Source organism: Scyliorhinus torazame, chromosome 1 (assembly GCF_047496885.1).
Source record: "Scyliorhinus torazame isolate Kashiwa2021f chromosome 1, sScyTor2.1, whole genome shotgun sequence".
In the NCBI taxonomy this organism is placed as follows: domain Eukaryota; kingdom Metazoa; phylum Chordata; class Chondrichthyes; order Carcharhiniformes; family Scyliorhinidae; genus Scyliorhinus; species Scyliorhinus torazame.
In genome coordinates this window covers 33,479,101-33,497,386 of record NC_092707.1, presented here as the reverse complement: position 1 = coordinate 33,497,386, position 18,286 = coordinate 33,479,101, and the positions used below count along the sequence as shown (strand labels likewise).

The 18,286-nt window shown below is 47.8% G+C and overlaps 1 protein-coding gene across 1 annotated transcript; it reads left to right on the top strand.

Moving 5' to 3' along the window:
- The first annotated feature begins 12,797 nt into the window (after positions 1-12,797).
- Positions 12,798-17,148, top strand: aplnra (apelin receptor a). The gene has a single exon (XM_072484357.1). It carries the CDS (start codon positions 12,822-12,824, stop codon positions 13,917-13,919), a length of 1,098 nt encoding a protein of 365 aa, XP_072340458.1. The 5' UTR covers positions 12,798-12,821; the 3' UTR covers positions 13,920-17,148.
- The last annotated feature ends 1,138 nt before the right edge of the window (positions 17,149-18,286 follow it).

Below are 18,286 nucleotides of genomic sequence, written 5' to 3'. Positions count from 1 at the left end.
GCTCCTTATCCGGCTGCTCAGGAATCCAGTCCCCAAACGGCCCTATTAAGACCTTCCTTTGCATCCAATTTTCCAAAGTTTATCTTGTACACAAAGCTTAATCCAGGAAAAGTAGAGAAACGACAGCACTTTAAACAACGGGATGGAGGAAAGTCTGCTCGAGTGAATGATCCACAGACAGACACCCTGATGTCATGAGTAATCGTTCTTTGCCCGGAACAATCTCGGATTGTCCTAAACTAACGGTCCATTTCCCGCATCTTAAATAAATAATAAATAAATCTTTATTAGTGTCACAAGTAGGCTTACTTAAGGGGCCAACAGGAGCAGATGACCAGCCTCAAGTTGTCAAAGAACAAATTGCCTGTATTTTAAGACTATTATTTGAAACTGAGCTGACTTCGATTGAAATCGAGTATGAAATTAACATCGACCCCTCCCTCCCCAGGCCGAAACGCTGCTGGCTTCTCCCGTGTAACAGTTTCACTTTTGCAATATTTTCTCTGGTTCAATAAGTATTTTGTTCAAGTGAACTTTATTTTTTTTTAACGATAAAAAGGAGCTGACTTTATGGGATGTTTTTCTCTCCGAAACAAATGAGGAAAAAATAGAAAACGACACTTCGGCGATAAGCCTGTCTTTGTTCCTAATATAAAGAAATCTCCGGAGAAATTTTTAAGTAATTAAGGCGCGTTTGAAATTGCGCTTCTGGACGGGAGAGGAAGCAGCTTGCTGCCTATCTTCCTTCAATAAGCGTTGTCTTTTCCCCACAACATGTACTTCTGATGATGTCGGATGGATAGTTTGTGTGTAGGAAATGGTCTTAAGGTGTTGATGAAATATTATCGGGGAGTCAGAGCCACCGGTTAACCCCCGGAGTGCTGGAGCATTGTTTCCATCCATCAGCACAGATTGCAACCGATCAATCACCCAGAGAAAGAACAGAAACTGGCTGGTGAAAGGTCTTCCCTTCACGGAACCAAAACAGTATGAAAACAAACAAAATAATTAATTCAAAAGCGCCAAGGAAAGAGCGATCTTCCCTTAGTTTGTTTTAGGAGTTTATCAAGAATAACAACTTGAAAACGCCCCCAGTCGCCTCGCAGACATTTTAAAACAAAATATGACACCCAGGCCAGCCAGAAAATAAGAGATTAGGTCAAGTGATCAAAACCTTGATCAAAGACGTAGTTTTTAAGGAGTATCTTCAATGTTGAAAGCGAGGTAGAGGGGTGTAGGGAGCTCCGAGCACAGGAAAATGAAGGAACAATGGTGGAACAGTAAAATTGGAGATGGCCAAGCGGAATTGGAAGAGGACAGAGATCTTTTAATAATCTTTATTAGTGTCACAAGTGGGCTCACATTAACACTGCAATGAAGTTACTGTGAAAAGCCCCCAGTCGTCACGGTGCCTGTTTGGGTACACTGAGGGAGAATTCAGAATCTCCAATTCACCTAACAAGCACGTCTTTCGGGACTTGTGGGAGGAAACCGGAGCACCCGGAGGAAACACGCACAGACACGGGGAGAACGTGCAGACTCCGCACAGGCAGTGACCCAAACTGGGAATCGAACCCGGGTCCCTGGCGCTGTGAAGCAACAGTGCTAACCACTGTGCTACCATGCCGCCTCAGAGGGTGCTGGGGCTGGAGAGGTGGCAGATGTAGGGAGTGGCCAGGTTTTGGAGGGATTTGAAACCAGGATGAGAATTATAAGATTTTGGCAATGTTTAACTGGGAACTAATGTAGTTCAGCAAGCACAGGGCTGATGGCAGAATTGGATTTGGTGTGAGTTAGGGTGTGTTCAGCAGAATTGGGTGGCCTCAAATTTGTGTGGAAGGTTAGCTAGGGGTGCATAAATAGCAAAGGCAGAAATTGCTGTTTTCTTCCCTTAGCAGTTTAATTTTTGGAAGAATTCAAACATTGTCTTGAATTTCCAGAATTTATTTTACAACTATAGTTTTTAATTTTCTTTTTATTAATTCACAGGATGTGTGCATCACCTGCTGGGCCAGTATTTATTACCCACCCCTAATTGCTATCTATTTCAGAGGGCATTTAAGAGTCATTAAATTGCTGTGGGTCTGAAGTCACATGTAGGCCAGACCAGGTAAGAACAGCAGATTTCCTTCCCTAAAGGGCATTAGGGAATCAGATGAGTTTTTATAACAATCAACAATAATGCCATGATCACCAATTGACTTTTAATTTCAGATTTGTATTGAATTCAAATTTTACCTTCTGCCATGGTGGGATTTGAAGTAAATTTCCTTTTTTAAAATAATAAACAGGTGGAAATGACTTTGGGATGTTTCACTCTGAGGGAAATAAATGAGCAAAATATAAAAAATTACACTTCATCAGCAGGTCTGTTTTTCACAACAGAATGTGAGGCAGGGGAACAGTTGGATGCCGGGCGGCATGGTGGCACAGTGGTTAGCACTGCAGCCTCACAGTCCCAAGTTTGATCCCGGCTCTGGGTCACTGTCCGTGTGGAGTTTACACCATCACCCCGTGTTTGCATGGGTTTCGCCTTCACAACCCAAAGGTGTGCAGGGTAGGTGGAATGGCCACGCTAAATGGGAAGCACAGTAGCACAGTGGTTAGCACAGTTGCTTCACAGCTCCAGGGTCCCAGGTTCGATTCCCGGCTTGGGTCACTGTCTGTGCGGAGTCTGCACGTTCTCCCCGTGTCTGTGTGGGTTTCCTCCGGGTGTTCCGGTTTCCTCCCACAGTCCAAAAGATGTGCGGGTTAGGTGGACTGGCCATGCTATATTGCCCTTAGTGTCCAAAAAAGGTTGAGTGGGGTTAGATGGTCTTTCCAAGGGCCGGTCCAGCCTCAATGGGCCGAATGGCCTCCTTCTGCACTGTAAATTCTATGATTCTATAAAATTGCCCCTTAATTGGTAAAAATGAATTGGGTACACAAAATTTATTTTAAAAAGACATGGTTTCAATTATATCAAAGCTGGGAACTACACTTACAGGGGTGTGTGACTTATCGTAAGAACAGGCAGGAAGAAAAGGATGGCAGGGTAGCTTTATTAGGGTGATATGGAATAAGTACGATAGCAGGAAATGATCTTGGATCAGAAGATGTAGAATCCGTACAGGGTAGGCAAGATATAGAATCATAGAATTTACAGTGCAGAAGGAGGCCATTCCGCACATAATGTCTGCCCGGCTCTTGGAAAAAGCACCCTACTTAAGCCCACACCTCCACCCCATCCCCGTAACCCAACCTAACCTTTTTGGACACTAAAGATTAGATTGGATTGGATTTGTTGATTGTCACATGTACCGAGGTACAGTGAAAAGTATTTTTCTGCGAGCAGCTCAACAGATCATTAAGTACATGAGAAGAAAAGAGAATAAAAGAAAATACATAAAAGAAAATACATAATAGGTAACACAAAGTACACAATGTAACTACATAACACCGGCATCGGGTGGAGCATACAGGGGTGTCGTGTTAATGAGGTCAGTCCATAAGAGGGTCATTTAGGAGTCTGGTAACAGCGGGGAAGAAGCTGTTTTTGAGTCTGTTCATGCGTGTTCTCAGACTTCTGTATCTCCTGCCCGATGGAAAAAGTTGGAAGAGTGAGTAAGCGAGGAGTCTTTGATTATGCTGCCTGCTTTCACAACGCAGCGGGAGGTGTAGATGGAATCAATGGATGGGAGACAGGTTCGTTGATGGACTGGGCTGTGTTCATGACTCTCTGAAGTTTCTTGTGGTCCTGAGCTGAGCAGTTGCCATACCAGGCTGTGATGCAGCCAGATAGGATGCTTTCTATGGTGCATCTGTAAAGGTTGGTAAGTGTTAATGTGGACATGCCGAATTTCCTTAGTTTCCTGAGGAAGTATAGGCGCTGTTGTGCTTTCTTGGTGGTAGCGTTGATGTGGGTGGACCAGGACAGATTTTTGGTGACGTGTACCCCCAGGAATTTGTAACTGCTAACCATCTCCACCTCGGCCCCATTGATGCTGACAGGGGTGTGTACAGTACTTTGCTTCCTGAAGTCAATGACCAGCTCTTTAGTTTTGCTGACATTGAGGGAGAGATTGTTGTCGCTACACCACTCCACTAGGTTCTCTATCTCCCTCCTGTATTCTGACTCGTCGTTATTCGAGATCCGGCCCACTATGGTCGTACCATCAGCAAACTTGTAGATGGAGTTGGAACCAAATTTTGCCAGGCAGTCGTGTGTGTACAGGGAGTAGAGTAGGGGGCTAAGTAAGCAGCCTTGTGGGGCCCCGGTATTGAGGACTATTGTGGAGGAGGTGTTGTTGTTTATTCTTACTGATTGCTGTCTGTGGGTCAGAAAGTCAAGGATCCAGTTGCAGAGTGAGGAGCCAAGTCCTAGGTTTTGGAGCTTTGATATGAGCTTGGCTGGGATTATGGTGTTGAAGGTGGAGCTGTAGTCAATAAATAGGAGTCTGATGTAGGAGTCCTTGTTGTTGAGATGCTCTAGGGATGAGTGTAGGGCTAGGGAAATGGCAACTGCTGTGGACCAGTTGCGGCGGTATGCGAATTACAGTGGATCAAGGCGTTCTGGGAGTATGGAGATGATGCGCTTCATGACCAACCTCTCGAAGCACTTCATTACAACTGAAGTCAGGGCCACTGGTCGGTAGTCATTGAGGCACGTTGCCTGGTTCTTCTTTGGCACCGATATGATGGTGGTCTTCTTAAGCAGGTGGGGACCTCGGAGTGGAGAAGGGCAGGTTAAAGATGTCCTCGAACACCTCTGCCAGCTGGTCCACGCAGACTCTGAGTGCACGACCAGGGATCCCGTCCGGGCCCGTCGCCTTCCGAGGGTTCGCTTTCAGGAAGGCCGATCTGACTTCGGAATCTGTGATGGTGGGTATGGGTGAGTTATGGGCTGCTGGGGCACTCGACAGCGGATTGTTGGTTTCCTGCTCGGACCGAGCATAGAATTGAGTTCATTGGGAAGAGGTGCGCTGCTGCCGGAGAGACTGCTCGGCTTCGCTTTGTAGCCCTTTATGTTGTTTAGGCCTTGCCACAACCGTACTTGGATTTCTTGTATAGGTAAGGGTCGTCTGACTTGAACGCCTCAGATCTGTCCTTCACTAGGGAGTCAGTCTCGCGATTGAGCCATGGTTTCCGGTTGGGGAACGTACGTACTGCTTTCTTTGGCATGCAGTCATCCACACATTTGCTGATGAAGTCTGTGACGGTGGTGGCATACTCATTTAAGTTGGTCGCTGAGTTCTTAAATATGGACCAGTCCACTGTCTCTAAGCTCGTAGGAGCTCTTCTGTTTCCTCGGACCAGCACTGCACGACCTTCTTTTTTTAAAAAAATGTTTTTTTAAATTCTCCTCCTTTTTCACGTTTTCTCCCACATTTACACCCATCAACAATAAACAATAATCAACAAGATATGTCAATCCCCATAATAACAATGATCCCATCCGCCCACCAACCCCCAAACATCAACCCACATGTTTACAGAAACAAATGACAAAAAGGAATCAGGGATTACCCGTAGTCACCTTTAATCTACACGGCTCTCCACCCCCCCACCCACCCCCCCCAACCAATGCCATCCAGCCTCTAAGAGAGTACCGTGCATGATACCCCACAGTTGTACAACCCCCCCCCCCCCCCCCCCCCCAAGTCTCCAGCTCCTCCCGTCCACTGCCTCTTGTAAAACTCCTCCTCCCAACCTCGGTTCCCTCCCCCAACTTCGGTTCCCTCCCCCCAACTTTCCACCCCGGCTAGACCACTCGGACCCTGTTCTGCCAGGCTCCGATGGCCGCAGCCCCTCCCCCCACCTCACTCCCGTTTACTGGCCGGCTTAAACCGGCCAGTGTGGAGGCCCCCGCCCGGGTCCCTTTCCCCCTTGCCCAGCCCTAGGAAAGCCCAAAGATCCCCTTTTAGCACACAAACCCCGCATATCCCCCTACACCCCAAAGAGCCCTCCTTTCGGGTGAAAGTCCCGTCCCTTCCCTTGTCCAAATATATGTAACATTGGCTCCTTTAGCCTCTACACCCGCACGCAGTGATACAAAAAAGAAGAAAATACAGTCATGAGGTTACATCGGCACATGAGCATTCCTCAATTTGTCAGTTCTGCCACAGTCCTTCTGCCTTCGCAAACTCCTCCGCTGCTTCCGCCGTTCCAAAATAAAAGTCCCTGAGCTTGTAAGTCACCCTCAGCTTCGCTGGATATACAATGCCGCACTGCACCTTGCCAATGTACAGTGCCCTCTTCACCTGGTTGAAGGCAGCCCACCTCCTCGCCAGCTCCACCGTAAAGTCCTGGTATACACGTATACCAGCTCCAGCCCACTGCACCACCCGCTTCTGCTTGGCCCAGCTCAGGACCTTCTCCTTCACACTGTACCTACGGAAGCACAGAGTCACTACCCTTGGCGGCTCACTCGCCTTTGGTACAGGCCTCCACGACCGATGAGCCCGATCCAGTTCATATCGGGAGGGGTCCTCCCCTCCCCCAGTAGTTTTGCCAGCATCGTGGCAAAATACTCAGTCGTCTTCGGTCCTTCAACTCCTTCGGGCAGCCCCACAATCCTCAAATTCTGTCGCCTGGATCTGTTTTCCAGATCTTCAATTTTTCCTCACAGATTCTTGTTCGTGTCCATCACCTTCCGCATCTCCTTCCCCATCGAGGCAAGTTGATCACCGTGCTGCAATAACGTCTCCTCCACTTCCTTCAGCGCCTCCCCATGCTCTCGCACCTCCGCCACTGCGCTCGCCACCACCGTCTTCACCGGGGAAACCGCCTCCTCCACCAGCACATTCAAAACCTCCCTCATCTCCTTCCTCACCATCTCCATACATTTCTCAATCTGCGCCAACTGCTTTTGGAATTCCGCAGCCATCACCTTAGTTATTTCTTCAGCCGTAAGCCCTGCGGCCTCCCCTGGTGCTCCAGCCTCCTTTTCGTTGTTGACCCTGCGGTGACCTTTCCCCTCTCCAATGGACTTTCAGCTGCTTTTTTCCCGGCCGTTTTTTTGGTGTTTTTCAACATCCTTCTTCTCCCGACTTTTACTGCCGTCGCTGGCCCTAGGACCGGGCGTTACTCCCCCAAAATGCCGTTCCTGAACGGGTGCCCTCCAATGTGCGGCTGTCTCCCGCCCGCCATCACCGGAAGTCCTGCACGACCTTCTTAGCTGGATTGTCCCGTTTGAGTTTCTGCTTGTATGTCGGGAGAAGGAGCACCGTCTTATGGTCTGATTTCCCAAGGTGCGGTTTCCCAAAGAGCAATTCAGCATGGCCAATCCACCTAATCTGCACATCTTTGGACTGTGGGAGGAAACTGGAGCACCCGGAGGAAACCCACGCACACACGGGGAGAATGTGAAAACTCCCCACACAGTCTCCCAAGGTCAGAATCGAAGCCGGATCCCTGGCGCTGTGAGACAGCAGTGCTAACCACCGTGCCACCTTAGGAAAGGCAAACGGAAAGTTGGCCATTATTGCAAAGGGAATGGAGTGTAAGAATAAGGAAACATTGCTAAAACTGTACAAGACACTAGTTAGACCGCACATGAATTACTGTGAACAGATTTGGTCTCCTTAGCTAAGAAAGATATACTGGCATTGGAAGCAGTCCAGAGAAGGTACAGATTGTCTAAATATCATTCTCCGTCTCCCTAAACAGGGCAACCACAATTATTGCCGACGTTCCTGAATTAACTAGGTGGATTGAATTAGATTTGTTTATTGTCACGTGTACCGAGGTACAGTGAAAAGTATTTTTCTGCGTGCAGCTTAAACAGATCATTTAGTACATAGAAAGAAAATACATAATAGGGCAACACATAGTACACAATATAAATACATAGACACCGGCATCGGGGGAAGCATACAGGAGTGTAGTATTAATCAGGTCAGTCCCCAAGAGGGTCGTTTAGGAGTCTGGTAAAGCGGGGAAGAAGCTGTTTTTGAGTCTGTTAGTGCGTGTTCTCAGACCTTCGTATCTCCTGCCCGTTGGAAGATATTGGAAGAGTGAGTAAGCTGGGTGGGAGGGGTCTTTGGTCATACTGTCCGCTTTCCCAAGGCAGCGGGAGGTATAGACAGAGTCAATGGATGGGAGAGGACATTTCCGTTTCAAACCCCTCACGCCATTGTCCCTCCATGATTGGTTCCCAAAGGTGGTTCATACTGACTGTGGTTCCACAAGTTCTGGTAGTCTTGCAGTCTAAACAGCGGGCATTGACATTCCTTTTTTCATCACAGCCCAGGCCAAACCTGTCCTCACCAAAGGGCCAATTTTACCCCCACAGGGTAATTAAATCCGAGATCCTGATCCCAAGATGGATGAACTATGCTGGATTTGCCCCAATCCCGATTTAAGAATCGGGCCAATTGAAATGTCCTTATTCCAGTGTTCAACTAACGAGGCGCAAGTTGGGATTAAACCCGGAGGGAGAGCTTCCTGCTCTCTATAGCTCTCCACCACAGTGTGGTCCACTAGAAGAAGCCCAAGACTAGAAATTGGAACTTGTTTAGACAGACAACACTTTTTGGAATCTTAGGGGTTATCATCCGAATTGTTGGGTCATGTTTATGATTATTTTGAAGGGAATGGTGTAAAATTCCCCGTGTGGGTTAAGCTTTGGGCAAGAAACGACTCCGCTCCGAAACTACTGCCTTGCCCAAGGACAGGGTCAATCCTCCAGCTGCGCCAGTATTATAGAAATGTCACTGGAAATGCTGATTTAAAGAACAGTTAATGTGCTTTTAAATGGGACTTGTTCCTCGAATTGATAGAATTCAGAGTATTTGGGATTTAAACATTGCTAACACCTTTTTTGGTGCGTCATTAACATCCTCTTAACTTCGTTAGACAAATGTGAACTGGCCAAATCATTCAACAAATGGAGCAAGTTCTCTGTGACTTTTCACACTTGATTTATCCAAGCAGTTATTCTCACCTCTTCACAATCACCAACCAGTGAAATTCAGTTACTAATTGTGTTTACAATGCTCCAGTCTCTTATCATGCATCACATTTATTTTCTATTTAATATGCAGCGCACATTGAACAGTTGACCATTTACTCGATGAACAGGCGTTCTCCAGAAGGTTTCTGGTTCTCTGACTACTTTTTGGGGTCTGCTCATTGGGTGCAATATAGGGGTTTCCTGCAGCACGTGTGGGGTCTCAGGCTCACTGTTTCAGTTGAGTGCTGTCTGGGGGGGGGGGGGGGGTCTGTATCAGTTGGGTGCTGTCTGGGGAATCTGTGTCAGTTGGGTGCTGTCTGGGGGGGGGTTGTTGTGTCAGTTGGGTGCTGTCTGCTGGGGTCAGTGTCAGTTGGGTGCTGTCTGGGGGTGTCTCTGTCAGTTGGGTGCTGTCTGGGGGGGTCTGCGTCAGTTGGGTGCTGTCTGGGGGTGCCTCTGTCAGTTGGGTGCTGTCTGGGGGTCTCTGTATCAGTTGGGTGCTGTCTGGGGGTCTCTGTCAGTTGGGTGCTGTCTGGGGTGGTCTGTGTATAATTTGGGTGCTGTGTGGGGGTCTGTGTATAATTTGGGTGATGTGTGGGGATCTGTATATAATTTGGGTGCTGTGTGTGGGTCTGTATATAATTTGGGTGTTGTTTGGTGGTCTGTGTATAGTTTGGGTGTTGTGTGGGGGTCTGTGTATAATGTGGGTGCTGTGTGGGGATCTGTGTATAATTTGTGTGCTGTGTTGGCGTCCTGGTAAAATTTGGGTGCTGTCTGGGGTGGTCTGTAAATAATTTGGGTGCTGTGTGGGTGTCTGTGTATAATTTGGGTGCTGTGTGGGGGTCTGTACATAATGTAGGTGCTGTGTGGATGTCTGTGTATAATTTGGGTGCTGTGTGGGGGTCTGTGTATAATTTGGGTGCTGTGTGGGGGTCTGTATATAATTTGGGTGCGGTGTGGATGTCTGTGTATAATTTGGGTGCTGTGCGGGGGTCTGTGTATAATTTGGGTGCTGTGTGGGGAACTGTGTATAATTTGGGTGCTGCGTGGGTGTCTGTGTATAATTTGAGTGCTGTGTGGGGGTCTGTGTATAATTTGTGCGCTGTGTGGGGATCTGTGTATAGTTTGGGTGCTGTGTGGGGATCTGTGTATAATATGGGTGCTGTGTGGGGATCTGTGTATAATTTGGGTGCTGTGTGGGGGTCTGTGTATAATTTGGGTGCTGTGTGGGGTTCTGTGTATAATTTGGGTGCTGTGTGGGTGCCTGTGTATAATTTGGGTGATGTGTGGGGATCTGTGTATAATGCGGGTGCTGTGTGGGTGTCTGTGTATAATGTGGGTGCTGTGTGGGGATCTGTGTATAATTTGGGTGCTGTGTGGGGGTCTGTGTATAAGTTGGGTGCTGTGTGGGGATCTGTGTATGATGTGGGTGCTGTGTGGGGATCTGTGTATAATGTGGGTGCTGTGTGGGGATCTGTGTATAATTTGGGTGCTGTGTGGGGTCTGTGTATAATTTGGGTGCTGTGTGGGGATATGTGTATAATTTGGGTGCTGTGTGGGGATCTGTGTATAATCTGGGTGCTGTGTGGGGATCTGTGTATTCTTTGGGTGCTGTGTGGGTGTCTGTGTATAATTTGGGTGCTGTGTGGGGGTCTGTGTGTAATTTGGGTGCTGTGTGGGTGTCTGTGTATAATTTGGGTGCTGTTGGGGGTCTGTGTATAATTTGGGTGCTGTGTGGGGATCTGTGTATAATTTGGGTGCTGTGTGGGGATCTGTGTATAATGTGGGTGTTGTGTGGGGACCTGTGTATAATTTGGGTGCTGTGTGGTGTCTGTGTATAATTTGGGTGCTGTGTGGGGATATGTGTATAATTTGGGTGCTGTGGGGGGATCTGTGTATAATTTGGGTGCTGTGTGGGGATCTGTGTATTCTTTGGGTGCTGTGTGGGTGTCTGTGTATAATTTGGGTGCTGTGTGGGGGTCTGTGTGTAATTTGGGTGCTGTGTGAGGGTCTGTGTATAATTTGGGTGCTGTGTGAGGGTCTGTGTATAATTTGGGTGCTGTGTGAGTGTCTGTGTATAATTTGGGTGCTGTGTGGGGGTCTGTGTATAATCTGGGTGCTGTGTGGGGGTCTGTGTATAATTTGGGTGCTGTGTGAGTGTCTGTGCATAATTTGGGCGCTGTGTGGGGGTCTGTGTATAATTTGGGTGCTGTGTGGGGGTCTGTGTATAATTTGGGTGCTGTGTGAGGGTCTGTGTATAATTTGGGTGCTGTGTGAGGGTCTGTGTATAATTTGGGTGCTGTGTGGGGATCTGTGTGTAATTTGGGTGCTGTGTGGGGGTTTGTGTATAATTTGGGTGCTGTGTGGGGATCTGTGTATAATTTGGGTGCTGTGTGAGGGTCTGTGTATAATTTGGGTGCTGTGTGAGGGTCTGTGTATAATTTGGGTGCTGTGTGAGTGTCTGTGTATAATTTGGGTGCTGTGTGGGGGTCTGTGTATAATCTGGGTGCTGTGTGGGTGTCTGTGTATAATTTGGGTGCTGTGTGAGTGTCTGTGTATAATTTTGGTGCTGTGTGGGGGTCTGTGTATAATTTGGGTGCTGTGTGGGGGTCTGTGTATAATCTGGGTGCTGTGTGGGTGTCTGTGTATAATTTGGGTGCTGTGTGGGGGTCTGTGTATAATTTGGGTGCTGTGTGGAGGTCTGTGCATAATTTGGGCGCTGTGTGGGGGTCTGTGTATAATTTGGGTGCTGTGTGGGGGTCTGTGTATAATTTGGGTGCTGTGTGAGTGTCTGTGTATAATTTGGGTGCTGTGTGGGGGTCTGTGTATAATTTGGGTGCTGTGTGAGGGTCTGTGTATAATTTGGGTGCTGTGTGAGGGTCTGTGTATAATTTGTGTGCTGTGTGGGGATCTGTGTGTAATTTGGGTGCTGTGTGGGGGTTTGTGTATAATTTGGGTGCTGTGTGGGGATCTGTGTATAATTTGGGTGCTGTGTGAGGGTCTGTGTATAATTTGGGTGCTGTGTGAGGGTCTATGTATAATTTGGGTGCTGTGTGAATGTCTGTGTATAATTTGGGTGCTGTGTGGGGGTCTGTGTATAATCTGCGTGCTGTGTGGGTGTCTGTGTATAATTTGGGTGCTGTGTGAGTGTCTGTGTATAATTTGGGTGCTGTGTGAGTGTCTGTGTATAATTTGGGTGCTGTGTGAGTGTCTGTGTATAATTTTGGTGCTGTGTGGGGGTCTGTGTATAATTTGGGTGCTGTGTGGGGGTCTGTGTATAATCTGGGTGCTGTGTGGGTGTCTGTGTGTAATTTGGGTGCTGTGTGAGTGTCTGTGTATAATTTGGGTGCTGTGTGGGGGTCTGTGTCTAATTTGGGTGCTGTGTGGAGGTCTGTGTATAATTTGGGTGCTGTGTGGGGGTCAATGTTTTAATGTTCGTCTTTACAGATAACATTGTTCGCGCGAACGAGCCAATTTTGTGCAGAATAAATCTGGTGGAGGTGGATAGTGCCCGTTCCACATCCAATTTGTGAATGAAAATCACTCCCACGTTGCGCATTGAAAACCTCAAACCCTGAGAGTGACTGAAAACCTGACAAAGTTCAACTCATCGCGAAGGGAAGCACGGCTGGCATTCTGCCGCCTGATGTGATTGAAGATGAAATAAACTGAAGCGCCTCTGGGATGGGCGGGGTCCTTTTGGTAACAGACCAAGTGAGTGTCTCTTTAAGAGTTGGAGTGTGTGTGTGTGTGTGTGTGTGTGTGGTTGGAGCTGTCCCTTTAAGAGCTGCTGATTGGTGTTGGGGAAGGGTTAGTGTTGCCGGGGGCGGACCCTGGGGTATATCAGCTCCAGCAGCAGCCCCGCAGTCAGAACTTCGCCACTTTGCTCTCGATGGATGTATTTGTGATTCCGCTGGAGGAGGGCGACAACGACAATGACAGTTCCTATTATGACAGCGGGCCGCTGTGTGACTACACCGAGTGGGAGCACTCGTCCTCGGTGGTGCCCATCCTCTACATGCTGGTGTTTGTGTTCGGGCTGTCGGGCAATGCAGTGGTTATGTGCACCGTGTGGAGGTCCCGCACCAAGAGGAGGTCAGCAGATATTTACATTGGCAACCTGGCCCTGGCTGACTTGGCCTTTGTGCTCACCCTGCCCCTGTGGGCTGTGTACTCGGCTCTGGACTATCACTGGCCATTCGGCTGGATTCTCTGCAAACTCAGCAGTTACCTGGTGATGATCAACATGTACGCCAGCGTCTTCTGCCTGACCTGCCTCAGCTTTGACCGCTACCTGGCCATTGTGCACTCTCTGTCCAGTAACAAGGTGCGCTCCAGGAGGACCACGCTTCTCTCGCTCACCCTCATCTGGTTCCTGGCTGGCATCTTGGCCCTGCCAGCGTTACTCCTGCGCCGGACCAAGGGCAGCGAGAACCAGACGGCCTGTGCCATGGACTACACCTGGGTGGCGAGTGAGGACACCGAACATTTGTGGGTGGGGGGTATCAGCCTGTTCGCCAGCACCATGGGCTTCCTGCTGCCTTTCCTCCTCATGTCCACCTTCTACTGTGCCATTGGCAACACGGTCACAAGACACTTCCACAACGTCAAGAAGGAGGAGCAGAAGAAGAAGCGCCTGCTGAAAATCATCACCGCCCTGGTCCTGGTGTTTGCCGGCTGCTGGCTCCCATTCCACATCATCAAGGCCATTGACGCCTTCATCTGGCTGGAATTGATGGACATTCCCTCCTGCCCCTTCGACGAATTCCTCCACTTGGCACATCCTTACGCTACCTGTATGGCCTATATCAACAGCTGCCTCAACCCCTTCCTCTACGCCTTCTTTGACCAGCGTTTCCGATCGCAGTGTCTGTGTGTGCTGCGCTGTTCCAGGTTAAAGAAAGCTCTCCATGCCCCCATCACCTCCATCTCCTCCAGCATGAGCAACCCCACCAAAAGTGAGGCGCCTTCTTCTGCCACTAAAGTCTAACATTCCCCAGGAGAGAGACAGAGACCGACTCCAGGTCACTCCAAGTACTCTCCCCTTCTTCCTGTCTGTTCATCAAGCCAATGTCCTCACCCACCCGGGATACACTGAACCCGGGACGCACTGGGCCCGGGACAAATTGGACCCGGGACGCACTGGGCCCGGGACACAATGGGCCTGGGACACACTGGGTTGGGACACACTGCACCCGGGACGCACTTCACCCGGGACACACTGAACCCGGGACGCACTGCACCTGGCACAAACTGCACCCGGGACACACTGCACCCGGGACTCACTGCACCTGGCACAAACTGCACCCGGGACTCACTGCAGGGACACACTGGGCTGGGACACACTGCACCCGGGACACACTGCCCCCAGCCCAATTGCCAGTTCCGTCCCGGCTACCCCACCGACTGTTGGGCATTTGGAGGCTGGAATCGGCCAGTAATTCTCTCAATTCCTAAAGCAACCTCTTCCCAGGACATGCTGGAGATATTCCTGTCTTTAGGCTCAGTGCTGGAGGTGCTATTTTAATTCGAAGAACTTTAGGGATGTTGTGAATGGGGAGAGGGATTTCCCCAAGGACAGGAGCTGGTTTCTCCTGTCTCAAGATGTCTTATCTTCCAGTGCCTTGTTCCCCCTCCACCGTCCCCATCTCTCTCCTCTTCTGCCTCCCTCTGCTTATCCCTCCCTCCTTCCCTCTGGCCTTTCCTCCCTTGCTCCCAGTCTGCTTTGAAATCGGTTCAGAACCCGGCTTGTACCTGAGGACAGAGTGACAATGAGTCTCGGAGTGGACGCTCTCTCCCCCCGGAGTGGATGCTCTCTCTCCCCGGAGTGGATGCTCTCTCTCCCCGGAGTGGATGCTCTCTCCCCCCGGAGTGGATGCTCTCTCCCCCCGGAGTGGATGCTCTCTCTCCCCGGAGTGGATGCTCTCTCCCCCCGGAGTGGATGCTCTCTCCCCCCGGAGTGGATGCTCTCTCTCCCCGGAGTGGATGCTCTCTCTCCCCGGAGTGGATGCTCTCTCCCCCCGGAGTGAATGCTCTCAGTGAACAGCAGTGCTGCCGGTGATAAGTCAGCCAGCTCCGGGAGAGCTGCTTTGCTGTGTGCCTACCCCCAGCGCTCCCACGGCCAATGCACCAGGGCGTGATTTAAAAGGGAAATAGTGGGATGTTTTTACTTTTACTTTTTACTTTGGGCGCCGCGTTAGCTTGTGCTGAAACACTCGATAGGAAACCGAAATGTATTTTAGAATTATAACCTGCTGTTTTTGCTAATTTCCCAGTAAAAATCATTGTATGACAATAGTGTAATTGCTGTGTAAACACAATAAACCTCAGAATTTATTTCATTTTAATTATTGATTCCTTTATGGGAAATCAGGGATCCAAACATGAAAGGAAGCAAAAGGACAGGTTTTACTCAGAACCACACAATCGTGAGGCCATTGGGCCCAATGTGGCTGTACCGGTCCTCCAAATGGAGCATTCTGTCTTAGTGCCTTTCCCCTGTACCCCTGCATACTGTTTCTATTCAAGTCAACATCTCTGGTATCTACCTTTAGGATCATAGCAAATGACTCACCTTTATCTTATTATGTAATTGTCCTTATTATGTTTGCTCCTCGGCAAACACCATCCAGGTAACTGCAACCAGTTCAGGTTTTGATTTTATATTAATCGAGTTTTCAGTGCCGTTTTCAGTCTGCTCGTAAACTGTGAGCTGATCTGATCAATGTCCAGCTAGAATCTATTCACCACGCTGTGAAGTGAAACTAAAAGTATTTTAAAAACAAAATAAGTAGGATGCGCCACTTTTAACGTCACATTCTGAATTTCCTGGAGTGGGGTACGCTGCAGACAGTCAAAAAAGATATGTGCTGTACTTTGGGAAAGGGCATATGGGGAGAAAAGGGTGCACAGTGTTACTGATCTTGAATACAGGTGCAGGATTGTGGACTACACCCGCACACACTTTCTGTGAAGCAAACTATTTCCATACCCGGTGTAATGAACCCAACAACGGGGAAAATTTTAGCTCTAGCCTTCGAATACTTACTAGTATTTCTATAATTGATCTTTCTTTCCCCCCCCAAATTTCCTCATCTTCTTTCAAAATGCTGGATCTGACTAAGAGACAATTGCACGAGAACCTGGCAGCTCACCCACTCTTTAAGTGAAATGAAAATAGAAATGGTGGAAATGCAAGACTGGTAGATTGAGAAGAAACATGGTGATTTTTGTTTGGGGGTAGTGACTTCATCAGAGATAGGAAAAACAAACAAGTCCCTTTATAGTCGGCTAGTTAGTTTACAGTTTATTCTCGTGAAACTTAAACAACTTTTAACGGGTCTCAGTGCAACAGGCTCACAAGACATCTGTTTCTTGTGACCACTACTTCTTCGCCAATCTGCCATATTTCCCATGCATTCCAAGCTGGGATATGGCACCAGCACAATTCTCACAAGGTAAAAATAGCCTTAACTTCTGTCAATTTGTGCATTACATTCCCTGGAGTTAGATAAATGAGTGTGTCCTTGTGTGGAGAGAGTGTTCACCATACTAAGCAAATAAAAACTTTACCTATGTATATTTCTCATTCACTTGATTCAGAGACTCTTGCTGACTACTGCATTAGCTTTCTGTGCATATCAAACCACCAGTTAACCAAAAATAAATGCCCTGTTATGTCCATTTGTAACAGTCAATAAGCCACGCTGTTTTGGTAAGATCTATAGAAGGAGTTTGCTCAGCATCCCTCGTCCTTGATTTGATGAGAAGTTAACCAAACTTTTTGTAGATGCAGCTGGAGCTTCTGTTTGTTTCCACTAGGTTCTATTGCTGAACGTTGTGGGGCATAACTGAAATGTTTTTGGATCAGTTATGAGTGCACTGTAAGGATTAGTGGATTGTATTGTGGCTGATTGGATGAAAGTTGGAAGTTGGTGCATTGATTTGTGATAAGTATCAGTCAGACACTGGAGACTGTTAAATATTATTTGTCATCATATCTGATGTTGCTGTACTACTTTGTATATTACATTTTACTTATTTGATTTGAATTGTTTCAGAGCTATTGTATCATTGTCTAACTGTGGATCAGTTTGACAACTTATATCATTACTACAATATCGGTCTATTATTGTGCCATTGTATAATGTGAGCTTGTGTCTTCCTTCAAAACCCTTTCTGTAAAAGTGTTCAATTGGAGAGTAAAGCTTCAAACATGGTCTGGGCTGTGTTTTTCTTATTGCAGTTTAATATAACTGAATCAGCAATGCAGAGGCTCCTTCACATCTGTCTCAATTTGATCTCTTTAATTCACATTTTGCAACATCTCTGTATCTTGTACTCTGTCATTCTGTGTCTGTTCCTCACACAGTTTCATTCATTCATCCTGTTTGTCTATTTTCCTCCACATTGTTTGCTGTTCACTTCCATACTTTCCGCACTATCTCAGTTACCAGATGTTTTCCTATCTTTCTTACCCATTATCATGCATTCTCTGGATTGCTTCACAAAACCTGCCTTATGCAATTTGAAGAAGAAAATATCTTGCATTTATATTGCACCTTTCATTGTCTTGTGTTGACTCAAAGCACTTCACAGACAATTAGGTATTTTTGAAGCGTTGCCACTGTAGTAAACATATCAGCCATTTTCTACACAGCAACCCCCCACAAACAGCAACACCACGTGTACCCTAAAATGAGATGCCATGCTAGCTAATGAAAGTATCATTTTCTACTCGGAGCTTTGATCTCAGGATCAATGTATCAGGTCAAAAGCTCTAATTTTGCCCATTCAGTCATGGATGGTTGTGGATAATTAAGCAATTAATAGGAGGTGGATTGGGAGGAGCTTCCATCAATGTATTCATCCTCAGTGATGGTAGAGCCCAGCATGTGAGTTCAAAAGATGAAGCTAAAGTGCTTGCTGCCATCTTCAGCCATTGGTGCCGAGTTGGCGATCCTTCTCTGTGTCTTCCTGAGGTCCACACTCTCAATTAAAAAAAAATGTGTATCAAAAAAGGTGACAGCACATAAACACCCCGCAAAACATATTTTCAAATAATCATCTATACAGTTTGTAGAACATTTTTCCCTTTCTCACCCCCCCCCCCCCCCCCCGCACGACGGACAACTCCTCAAATACGGTCACGAACATCCCCCACCTTTTCTCAAACCCCTCTGCAGAGCCCCTTAACTCATATTTTATCGTTTCCAACCGCAGGAAGTTGTGCAGGTCGCCCGAGCAGGCTGCAATCCCCGGTACCGCTACTCCAGTAAAATTCGTCGCCGGGCAATCAGAGAGGCGAAGAACCACAACATCGGCCTTCCTCCTCTCCAATAACCCTGGCTTTTCCAA

What these genes read in the sequence shown, in the direction of transcription:
- aplnra (XM_072484357.1), top strand. Translation starts at nt 12,822, where the DNA reads ATGGATGTATTTGTGATTCCGCTGGAGGAGGGCGACAACGACAATGAC.